General features: G+C 32.5%; 1 protein-coding gene across 1 annotated transcript; it reads right to left on the reverse strand.

Annotated features, from left to right (window-relative positions):
• Positions 1–1577: 1577 nt before the first annotated feature.
• Positions 1578–12820, reverse strand: LOC127721009 (uncharacterized). Its single transcript, XM_052227719.1, has 8 exons — positions 12680–12820; positions 10530–10761; positions 8068–8235; positions 6436–6781; positions 4677–4971; positions 3032–3158; positions 2014–2250; positions 1578–1798 (listed from the first exon to the last, which is right to left on the reverse strand). The coding sequence occupies exons 1-8, from the start codon at positions 12739–12741 to the stop codon at positions 1583–1585; spliced, it is 1683 nt and encodes a 560-aa protein (XP_052083679.1). The 5' UTR covers positions 12742–12820; the 3' UTR covers positions 1578–1582.
• Between the last annotated feature and the right edge of the window lie 483 nt (positions 12821–13303).

Here is a 13303-nt window from a genome sequence, read left to right on the forward strand (position 1 = left end):
CTTATTTAATTCAAGTAGCAATACACTATTAAGAGTATAATTCAGTAATTCAGTATTTCGACACAAAGACTGGAGTAGTTTGGGGATCACTACTTGGTCCCTTGTCATATATAATATATATAATTGGTATTTCAGAGAAACCAATATCGTTGCCAAGACTCATCAATACGGATAACACTTTGATTAGCAACTCGGGCACGTATCTAGTTAAAAAGAGGACAATTTCAACATTACACATGTTTAACAATATTCAATATGAATCAGCTTCGGGTTAAATATGCAATATTATTACGCCCTATAAACAATACACATTAGATCATTTTACGAATGGTGGTGATATCATTAACAATAGAATCTTTTAACAATTAAAAGACTGTGGACAACTTTTTATTGTTTTTGACGTCTTCTTCAGGGTTATTTAATAGAAATCGCGGTATATAGCTTGTATACTGTGAGTGTTTGATATATTTTGTTATGTACAAAATTATAAATTATGTAATATTTATTCAAACATCTTTTTTGAAATTTTTCTTATCTCGTTTAAAAATAGAACTAGTATGCTTTCGTTGCAGCAGATTCATCTGATTCTCATCTTAAAATTCTGAGGAGTTTCAATTTATATAAAATATAAATGAACGTAACTTATGCTTCAATAACATACCTGCAAACGTGTGAAATGTTTGTTAGTCTGTGTCTGTTAACATATCTGTCTAAATACCACTCATTGTCTTCCGAATCTTTAATCAGACGTGGTTCGGTAACTGCATTCATAACAACGACATTCTTTATTGAAGGAACAGCGATTGTTATGGTTACACCGTCTGAACACACTGCTTTTGACATCTCGTATGCTCTGTTATATGCAACGACAGTTACAAAATATGTGCCAGGTGCTTGAGCAGTAAAGGTAGCAAAGGTGTCGTACGTGTCATCAGACTGAGAATTATATATGTAATATTTATTTTTTATAAATAAGCTATTATTTATATTCGTTCAGGGTTTTTAACGAACTTATCTATATGTTAGATATATATGTAAGAGTGACAACGTTCGAAATGTAGATTAGTACTTTTGTGATTGTTTGCTTATTCTTAACTGTGTGTCATCGTATCCAGCAGTTCGTGTAAAAAATTTCCAAATTAGTGTATAATTGTATAACTACTATCATGTTTTGCTTTTCTAAGGAACCATTTGTTATACAATATAAATGCATTTTATAGGAGTAACACCACTGGTATTACATGTGGAGCAGAATCTGCTTACACTTCAAGAGCACTTGACACCAACCTCGGTTTTTGGTGGGGTTTGTGTAGCTCGGTCGGTCATCTTCTATGTGGTTTTTTTTTGTAGACTTTGGATGCCTTTTTGTGGTTTTTCGTTTTCTGTCATGGCGTCTTTAGTTTTTCTTAGACAAATGAGTTTCAATATCGCTATGGTATCTTTCACCTCTCTTTGTTTACTTGATTCATTATCTTTTTCTTTAGTCTTGCTTTGTAAATGGTAAGAAAAATGAAAATTTGTTTGACTTTTGAGAAAAACTTTTATAATATTTCTATCGTTTGATGTAAGGAAGTCAAAATATTTAAAACCAACTAGCCATATTTTTATTCTTAAAATCCTCCTTAGTGAGGCAGGTGGTGGCAAACTTATACTGATAAAATGCAACTCCACTTTCGTGATCAAAGAATCCTTCCCAATATGCATCAAGTTGAAGATCTTGTTGATAATCGATTTCTGGAAAACCATATATGCCATCATGTACATGTCCAGGTTCTGGTGGCGTTATATCAATTGTTATCTGAATAAAATTATCTTACTTTTAAAGTTTGAAAAACATTGATAAATTTATTTAATGATTATTGTTTCCGATATAATTATGCAAGACACTTGTTATATGTAAACGAAACACATAATATCAATCTACATTATCTAAATTAATATTTATTGTTATGAACAAATATGAAGTAAATTTTAAAAATATCAAGTAGTTATTAATTTATAGAGGATGTGTACCTTTATTGTTTTCATCGTAGTCAAAGTCGCCATGTTAGTTACATTTACATCAATGAAATAGTCGGATTCATGTACTCCCATGGATCTGTTATGGACAATTCCATTGCCAGTCTCGTTTCCTACTGCTACATGTGGCTTAATATGAAAATGTTTGTGGTAACATCCTGTATAATGTGTGCAGTAGCAAGCCGGTCCTCTCTTATAGTCTACATATTTTTCCTCGCACTCTTTTAAAGACTTAAAATTGAAAAGAACGAAATTAACGTGTAATATCTAACTATTCTTAACAAATAAACGAGATTATGTTTGTTTGGGAGTAAACTAAGGTGGTACTCAACATAGAATTCATAAAATTATTTACTTTGAGCTGTTGACAAAATATCAAAATTTGAAAACATTTGAACCACACAATTTACAGCAATGAAATCATTGCATATATGGCAGTTAGACAAACACAATTGTTGATCATTGCTGAACTTGATTTCTCTTGACTAAAAGTATGTTATTTAAACTTTCACATGATTTTGAAGAGTGAATTCTCCTAGTTGTACTGTACCCTCTGGATCTAAAAATTAATCTGAATTACGCATATACATTGACATTTACATTTCACTTAACTTGAATAAAATAATGATTAAAGTAAACAAATATCGTTATTGCCTTTGTTCTATATTTCAATACCAGTCGAACATTACAGGTGATCTACATGTTTATATCTCTGGCAAAGACTTGTTCTATTTATGACTACTGAACAGCGATATACCACTGTTTTATACATCTTTATCAGTATCTTGAAACACTAACAACTCACATTTATAACATTGGTTTCAATGAAATTACATAATTTCATGCTTAACTCAAACCCCATATTTTACATGTGAATTACATTTTGTATTTTCAATTTATTGGCGTATTTCAAGTGTTGTTAACAAATATTGGGCATTTAGAAGCTAATATTTTGTTCGGTCAATGATATTTGTCATCATTTGAATGCGTTGATAAGTAACTCTAGTATTACCTCAGTTTTACCTTGACCTGGCAGGTCAATTTCTCCATGAATTATATCTGATCCAGTAAAGTTGTCATACAACTTCCAATTCAAATGACTAATGCCACTATGGTAATCAAATGCATCCCACTCAATTCTAAAAAATTGACAAGTTAAAATATTCGCAAATTGATCTATATAAGTATAATTGAGTTTTCAGAATAAAAAACTAGAGGCTCCAAGGAACGTGTGTCGCTCACTTGATATTTTTGTTTACAATTGATGCATAACATAATGCAACCATTATACTTTTGCTTTAGTTTCAGAGTTAGAAGCCAAAAACTGCATTTTACCCCTATGTTGGCCATGTTGGTTGGAAGGCGAGGTCATCGGACACATTTTTAAAACTAAATACCATAATGATGATGGGGCCAAGTTTGGTTAAATTTGTCTCAGTAGTTTCAGAGGAGAAGACGTTTGTGAAAGATTACAAAAATTTACGAAAAATTGGTAAAAATTTACTTTAAAGGCCAATAACTCCTTAAGGGGTCAATTGACTATTTTGATCATGTTGACTTATTTGTAGATCTTACATTGCTGAACATTATTGCTGTTTACAGTTTATCTTTATCTATAATAATATTCAAGATAATAACCAAAAAATACAAAATTTCCTTAAAATTACTCATTCAGGGGCAGAAACCCAACAATGGATTGTCTGATTCATCTGAAAATTTCAGGGCAGATAGATCTCAGCCTGATGAATATTTTATCTAACGTCACATTTACTCTAAATGATTTAGTTTCAGAATATATAAGCCAAAAACTGCATTTTAATCCTATGTTCTATTCTAAGCCATATCGACCATGTTGGTTGGGAGGCGGGGTCGTCTGACACATTTTTTAAACAAGATACCCTAATGTTGATTTTGGCCAATTTTGGTTAAATTTGTCTAAGTAGTTTCAGAGGAGAAGATTTTTGTAAAAGATTACAAAAATTTACGAAAAATTGGTAAAAATTGACTATTAAGGGCAATAACTCCTTAAGGGGTCAATTGACAATTTTGGTAATGTTTGACTTATTTGTAGATCTTACTTAGCAGGAACATTATTGCTGTTTACACTTTATCTCTATCTATAATAATATTCAAGATAATAACCAAAAACTGCAAAATTTCCTTAAAATTACCAATTCAGGGACAACAACCCAACAACGGGTTGTCTGATTCGTCTGAAAATTTCAGTGAAGATAGATCTTAACCTGATGAACATTTGTACCCATTGTCAGATTTGCTCTAAATGCTTTAGTCTCAGAGATATAAGCCACAAACTGCATTTTACCCCCTATGTTCTATTTTTAGCCATGGCGGCCATGTTGGTTGGCAGGCGGGTCGTGGGACACATCTTTTAAAATAGATATACAAATAATGATTGTGGCCAAGTTTGGTTAAATTTGGCTTAGCAGTTTCAGAGGAGATTTTTGTAAAAGTTAACGACGACGGACGACGACGGACGACGACGGACGACGGACGACGACGGACGACGACGGACGACGGACGCCAAGTGATGAGAAAAGCTCACTTGGCCTTTTAAGCCAGGTGAGCTAAAAAGTGGATAACATTTCCTAGTATACACTCTTGTTAAACTTAACGAGCACAATAATGTGTATACTTACATCATATCGTTAAATTCCTCTACACTGTGGACAGCAATGTTGATACGATCCCCTTTCGTCAGCCATAAATTTGAAATTATTGGGGGCGTGGCGTCTTTGTACACAGTAACTATTTCATCTCTGTAGTTTTCCAAAAGATCAATCGCCCTTATCGTGACAATAAGTTTGTTGCCATCATCCCATGCTACATTCTGTACAGCCATTTCAGCATATACATCAGAAACAAGTGTAAATGGAGATGAGGATTTGTTTGACGGTCCATACACATCATGAGCAATATCAAATTTAACTATGCCTGTAAAAAAAAGTTGTAATAGATCTATTATCGAATTTCATCCCTGATTACCTCTTACAAGTTTGTTTGAATTCAATTCTAGTTGTTTGTCACAGCGATTTAATGAGTGAATGAATTTATCTAAGACTTTTAACTGAACATGTGCCTAAAGGTGAGAGTAAACAAACACTAACCATGTTTTCCAGTTCATTTGTAGTATGTATGATTACAAAACAAATATTTAGAAAAATAAACTATACGTTTTAATACTGGGAACATGTTTGTTGGTTTAGTTCGTTAATGTTAAAGGAAAATAAAGAAATTTTAAAGTGTCTTGTATGTGCACAAAATTTTCTAAAGTTGATGAGCACTAAATATCTTAAATTAACTTTTAAAACTTCTTTTCCATTTATCATCTTGTCAATCTCTCACATGTGTGTGATTTAATGTTCGTCAACTTCGTATTAGATTTGACCATCTCATTAATTTGATCCGAATGTCACTGATGAATCATATGTAGACGAAATGCGCGTGTGTCGTACAAAATTATAAGCCTGGCATCCTTGATGAGTATTTACCCACGTTTTGTCCTGTTGATTCATTTTCATATAGGGCAGATATGGATCCATTTTGCCTATTCTTCTTTAAAATTTTAGATGCATAAAATTTAAAAGTATATCTGCAAATCAACAATGCCTACTTTCCTGTGAAAATTGGTCGAGCGAAAGCCAAGCCCATGACATCAATTGACGATTAACTGTCATAGCCCAGACTAGGCAAAGAGCCTTTAGAATAAAAAAAAGGTGTTAAACATAGGTCTAAAGGGAACATAACTTCTCACTTGTTCTATGGTCATTTTGATCCCAAAGAATTATTTACCTTGGATTCAAGTAGTTTGTTTTCATACATCAAGCATAGAAAAAAAAATGTTCTGAAGTGCCCTAGCATTTATAAATGCACACAGCAGAGAGAACGAAAAAGTAGTAATAAAGGCAGATGTTGGCTGTGGTATACTCATATAGGTGTATTCAGTTTCAACTAGCTATGTATCTTTACTTCAAAGGCAGGTAGTAATAGAAACCGAGTTTTAATTTAAAGGCAATTATATAGTCTTTGTTTTTATTTGAATGAAAGTGTTTGTTATAAATGACCAAAAAATCCAAACGGAGGTAATACAAATTATAAGTAAAAAAAGAAAAGACAACACTATTAAACAACATGAACCGATCAACAAAACTTGAGAAGTCGGTCGATGTTCATTTAAGGGCTTGTCATATTGTACTCAAAACTGTAAAAAAATAAAGATTCAATGTCGACTCTATAAATGCGTTTTAGTTAATTGTGAAGCTGGATTGCTGTCTCGTTGACGTTTACTTATCATCTCCTTTTATTTTTATATGTTGTATAGAAATTAATATTAAAATTAAACGTTAGCCTTTGATGACCAGTTTCCATACTTCATTTCAGATCCAAATATGCTTATACCTTTGACGTTGGGAACCATTTCAATGGTACGTTTTCCACTGTTATCATCATATGACGATTCAATATGGTCAAACTTTTTAACTTTAGCAAGCCAGTTGTGCTTTAAATGATCTGTTTTCACAAACATATCTTTCCAAGTCACATGAATGCGAGAACTCGGGTAGGTTATCCAGCCTTTTTCTGAATAATTTTTTGCTTGAATAACTTCAATACTGCCTCTGCCTAATTCTATGTCTTCATTGTTGTCGTATAGAAATAACCCTCTTGCAGACTTATAGTTTCCAGCTCTGTCAAAAGCAGTGAAATGAACAGCATACATGCCTGGAACCGTCACATTTATGGTACTCTGAATGAAATAAGGTTGTTGTATTATAAACCTTCCAATTTCCACTATGATATTTTATGTTATACGTTAAGATAAACAAACACATCGCTGTGACTTTGAGATGAAAAACAGCAATAAAAGCACTGTTCCTTTGGTTTTTATGTTTTGTTTTTTTTTATTTGCTGAGCATGTATTGATTTTGTGTCATGCATGGAGAACTTATATCCTTTGTTTTTCTATTAAATACTTTCTCGAAGAAATTTTTAAATTATCTTTATATTCTCTCCTAAACGAAATAACTCCGTACTTGCTATATCTGCATAAGTTATGGTACTATTAGATAAAAAATGAACTCATTCATAAGTAAAATAAAACAAGTAAGAATATTAATTCTTAGATTACGACTAAACATCGGATGAAATTATGTTTTCAACGTCTACCCAAAGAGATCTAAAGTTTCTAAAAATTACTGTCATGTTGGTCGATATAATTTAATTGCGTATAGAACAGAGAGTTTTTGTTTGCCAATTTCTACGTCATTTGGTCGCCTGTGGAAAATTGTCTCATTGGCAATCATTTCACATCTTGATATTTTCATATTGTAGTTAAATAATTAATTTTAGCTCGAAGATTGTCAACAAATTTTACATGTATGATGATGCCTTAATTCTCTTCTCAGCGGTACATAACAGCTTTTAAAAAAAAAAACTTTTTATAGAAACTGTTCTTTCCGGATCTGAAGTGTCACGTGTAGTTAAAACTTGTCGCTTCAATATGACAAAAATCCTTAAATGTTTATTAATTTGAAGATTTGCAAAGATACCGATTTGACTTAGCCAGATTTTTTTACCCATTATCAGGTAGACTGTAGTACTTGTCAGTACACTTTATGATTGAAAAAATCTTACATACTTAATCGCATATCGTTAATATTGAAATATATCAAAAATTCATTAAGAAAATTTGATGCAAAGGAAAAAAATAAAAAGTTGATAGTTCCATCGTTAAGTACTTGATTATATAATTAATATTAGATTAAATCATCTTCAGATTGCAGTTCTCATACAGATGTTCAGCCGTGTATTTTGTTTAACGGTTTTCATCTATCTGAAAAGAATTTGAAAAAAATTTTGGCAGGCTGAAATTTAGTATAGCTAAGTACAAACTCAAATTAATTGTCAAAACTGTTCCCACTTTAAAGGGTATTGCATTGAAGTATCATGTATATCAAATTGTACAAAATTACAATTATGCAGCTAATAGGACACTCTTTTTGTGACATCATATATTATTCTATTTGAACATACTTCTAGCTTCTTAAGTCTTGGTTGGTGTACTCGAGGTTCCATTATTTCTACTATTTCATTGTTGTCAGTGCTGTTTCCAACATGGTGCATTTCAAATACTTCAATATCGTAATAATCAATTTCAGACAGATCATCTGACCAGATGTTCCAATGAATACTTATCATACTCTGTCAAAAAAAAAATCCAAAAGTTATTGCCCTGGATTGTTTTAATTTCAAGATCATGTTTGGAGAATATTTCCCTAAGAATTCCCTTTTCATATATACTAACAGACTTTAAAAACCCATTTTGGTGACCTCCCATGACCAGATCATTATATAGTAAGACGTCATTTGCGAGACATGTTTGCGCTCGCAACTGTTAATCAAGTCGTCGAATACCATTGCAGACATATTCATGCCATACATGCTTCCCGTTAACTGAAATGCCAAAAAGTCGACTGCAGAAAAAAACATTTTGACCTTTCTGTCAATCATTTATGCGTTTGTTACAGGCGCAATCATTGTCTTCGACGGTCACACATCCGTTGATAAGGGGAAAACCCGGGTTAACTTTCGATCTGTGAACTACATTTAAACGTTGAAGTAAAGAATGAAATGTATTTGAAAATGAGAGTAAAAAAGAAGAATCTAGTGTTGTGTTTTTAAAGTCCGTCAGTATATCAATCTGTATTTGTAACAATCATCCTGATGATACTACGGTAACTTGATGTTTGCCAAAGGAATAAAAACGTTAGCGACATCTATTTTGTTTAATTGTTAGTGGTATGTGGTATATATAGTCTTTAATGGAAAAGAAATAATATCGTGCATTGTTTCATGACATGCATTACATGTACATACAAAAGCAACTGAACAGCGCTTTTCCGGTTGTTCTTCATCCCATTGTCACGGCGAGGCCTTGTACATATGAGATATTAATGAATGAAGACTGCTCAGTTTGTATGATTCTCAGGATTTCATATGTGGAATGAGTCGCTATTTTCCCTCGGCAGTTGAAACTGATAAAATTTACTCGTAATTGCAATGTTAATTAATTTTTGTATTGATTTGTACATTTGTATACTCAAAGTGTTTATTTACTTTTCATGGTCTGCATCAACATGTATATATACAGATTAGTACATGACCTTTTCCATATCGGCTCGGGAATCATCCCGGGACAGCCATATCAGCACCAGACGTAAGTCGAGGGATGATACCCAGGCCGATATGGAAAAGGACATATATCAATCTGTTTATCATATACCTCCGACAAATTGTTTTTACATGAAACAAATAGCATGTATTAATCTTTTTTGAGCCGAGTACAAATAAAATTTGTAATTCGAGACACCGTATGTTTATTCTTTATGTACTGTAACTCTTACAACTGTTCCAAATGAAGTATTCGGGGGTTAAAAAAAACATCATTTTTAATTTGAAGTAGACGACGTAAAAATTCCGCGAACCTGTATTCTGTATTGACATCATAGAGAAAACTCTACGGAAACGCATTTACAACGTCATAACGCGATTTACGGTCAGTGACTGTATATCCGTATGAATATACGGTCAATGCAAATAGACTGCTCAAATAGCACAGTTGCAACATTAATAAACCGATCACCCTCTGTCATGCCTTTGTGTGACAGATATTTGTTGTAAACAGACGATACCAGAAATACCGGAAGTAACTTGCACGTGAGGCTATTAAACCGGGTTAAATCAACCATTTTCTACTTAAGAAAATGCCTGTACCAAGTCAGGAATATGACAGTTGTTATCCATTCGTTTGAAGTGTTTAATCTTTTGATTTTGCCATTTGATTAGGGACTTTCCGTTTAGAATTTTCCTCGGAGTTCGGTATTTTTGTTATTTTACTTTGCACTGTAACGGATTATTTGCACGAGAGGCCTCTGATGTGGGTGTGAATTTATAACTAGTTTACTTCCGCTCGTTACACATATGCGAAAACTATAATATTAATGATTAGTATATGATAAATCTATTTATCATAATATATTTAGTATCAAATACAGACATTTTGTGTATTTAATAAAGTTTCTTTTCTCCAGTCTGTATCATCTACCCTGTATCGCATACCCTGTACCGAATCGCTAAATCCGTATCGCATACCCCTTTCCGAACATCTTGAGACTGTTTTCGGAACTCCTCAGTTGTTATTCGCTTGAAATTTCAGAAGAATACGACAATGTCGGACATGTAACGCTCTTGCCACCGGAGGGACACATGTGCCCATATATTTCATTCATGCAAGCACTTGTTACCGCAACTCTTTCAAATAAAACACCAAAGAATATAGAGTAACCCGTATAACAAGCTGTATCAGCCCGAGTAACCAATGTCAGCACTCATTTTGCTGATATTGGTTACTCGAGCTGATACAGCATGTGATACGGATTTTACTATGTAATATTCTCTATATATTAGTAAATGTACATTATTGTTTAAATACCTACAGTTTTTGATACGTCAGGGACATAAACAGGTACCGATGGACAGGACCATTTAGAACAGTCATAGTATGGAAGAACTGTATCCCAATGGAATTTATAGGTTTCTGTAGTTTCGATTCCTATTAATGATACATAATTAGCAGGCCATTTCTTTTCTATGGAAAATTTGTATCTGTCATTTCTGTTCTCATAGACTAAGTATCCCCCATTTTGAAGCACCACAGATACAATAACCCTGTAAACGATGTAACATGAAGATTAACTTAGATATCAAATGCAAAAAGATTACTTAAAGGTTCGAGAACAATGACTTCGGTAATCATAGAATATAGCATTACAACTCATTTTCTCGAAGAATAAACGGAAATATCGGATATAGGGAATGAGACCCAAGACAACGACAATTAAAACTTAAATACATGAACACAACAATCGAAACATATCTATACACTTTACAAACGCAAAATTTGTTAATTATAGATTTAACAGAGGCTACAAAAGCTACAATGTACGCAATCAATATATTGGTTTTGTTAAGATCCCAATCCTCTCTTTATAAATGGAAATAACAAAAGATTGATTGATTGAGAATAAGTGTTTGCTTTGCAGGATATATTTCAAATGTTTTAACAAGAAGCAGTTTAAGAATAATACAAAGGGTCTGTCAATGTACTTAACAAAAAAAGTATTTTAAATCCAATATTACTTTCTTTACAAATCAAGTTGAACAAAACATAACTTGATAGAAATTAAAATTACTTTAAACGGATACAACATATTTATATTTTGGAAGTATTCCAATTTCATTTTAAAATGAAAAACAAATGTTCCAACTGCCATTATATTTGATAAATAATAGATATCAAAAATATTCAAATATTCATGAAAGCATGCATCATTAAATTTTCTGTCCTTTTTTAGATTAATCGTAGTTATCAAAATGACGGATTGTTAAGGTCAGTCAAACTAGTCCTTACTATTTCGTGTAGTTCCAATTCAAATTATGTTTGGCTGTTGCAGAAATAAGCATCACTTAATTAGTGTCTGAGCAGAAAGTTGATGAACCAGGGTCACGTCAAAGAACGTCTCGGCCTTTTTCTAAAAAAGTTCATCGGAAGATACCAAAACTTTGTTGATATATATTCCGTATCATCTTCACAAATATACATGAAGTAAAGATTCTAGGTACTGACGTGGTTTATCATCTAAATTACGTGTTATGTTGTTCTTTTATTTGTCTTTGTGAATTATTATCTTGATTGTTTAGTCCATTTTTGGTAATATCCTTTTGGCGTGGATCGATACATCCCGTAATTGTGTTATTGTGCTATGGTAAATTTTCGTATTCTTGTCTATCTTTTTTGCTTATGTGCTTTGTCTATATGTCATTTTGTTTTTCTTTGTTGACATATTTGTTTGTTTTTATAGTGATTAAGATTATAACACAATGTTGACTTTTGAACCTCTATTTTTCACATTTTTACCTATTATGTCTGTTTGTTTAGTTCACACATTGTTGTCATTATAATGGAATTTTATGCGACTGTTATACATATGAGAGGTTTAGCTAGCTATAAAACTAGGTTTAATCCACCATTTTCTACATAAGGAAATACCTGTACCAAGTCAGGAATATGACAGAGGTTTTCAATTCGTTTGATGTGTTTGAGCTTTTGATTTTGCCATTTGATTAAGGACTTTCCGATTTGAATTTTTCTTGGAGTTTGGTAATTTTGGTTTTTTTTACTTTTTATAAAGAATTGCATGTTTTTTAAGGAGACATAAGCTGTCAAACTCATGTTCACCGATTTGACTCAAATTCTCATATTTGATGAGTGACATACTAAAACATACATTCGAATTACAAAAAGTCCAAAAGGAACAACCAACAATGCAAAAGACTATTTATTATAAATCAGCATTCCGTTCGTGTTTAAGACTATACGCCAGCTAATGAATAAACCATCAAGATGACCTCCGAAGAATACCAATGGTATAGAACCCGATACAAACAAATATATAAATATATATACATAGACAAATACGTGTAACCGTATAGTGTCGATTTTTCTAGGTCTGCTTGATTACAAGTCATCATTCAAAAAATGTTATATAGGTACAATGTACAACTGTGCATCATAGATAAAACTTACTGGTCATTATGCTTTAAACCTAACCAGCCAACTGACACATTGCCACTTTCACAGCGATACATGGAATTTACCGGACAAGGAGACCTTTCATGACAACTACTATTGCAGTCTTCATTTTTGAAAAGCGATCTATCAGGTTCATCATCTGAAAAAAATAACAATGAATACGAATTAAGCAGTTTCATGTAATAGAATGAATATTTACTTTAGTTATAAGAGCCTGTAAATTTAGAATCAAACAATTGATAATATTGTCAAAGATTGTTTCACTCCACTTTCATCGAACCTGGCTTTATGATGTTTGTCAGTTTTTAATTTTGGAGTACCCGGAGTTCACTTCATACTTTTGATAGAAACTGACGAACCTTGTCAATTAAAAAAGTATAACAAAAATACAGAACTCCAAAGTAAATTAAGAAAAGTGGTAGTCTATAAAAACTGACAACCAACGGAAAGAGTGAAAAAACAACTGTCATATTCCTGACTTAGTACAGGCATCTTCCAAAGAAAATGGTGTGTTAAACCCGGTTGTATAGCTAGCTAAACCTTCCGCTTGTATGACAGTTGTTTAAACCCGGGTTCGAACTAACAATCTTAGAGTTGACAGGCTAGGTCAGAGCAATG

This window comes from Mytilus californianus, unplaced genomic scaffold, assembly GCF_021869535.1.
Source record: "Mytilus californianus isolate M0D057914Y unplaced genomic scaffold, xbMytCali1.0.p SCAF_11, whole genome shotgun sequence".
Lineage (NCBI taxonomy): Eukaryota > Metazoa > Mollusca > Bivalvia > Mytilida > Mytilidae > Mytilus > Mytilus californianus.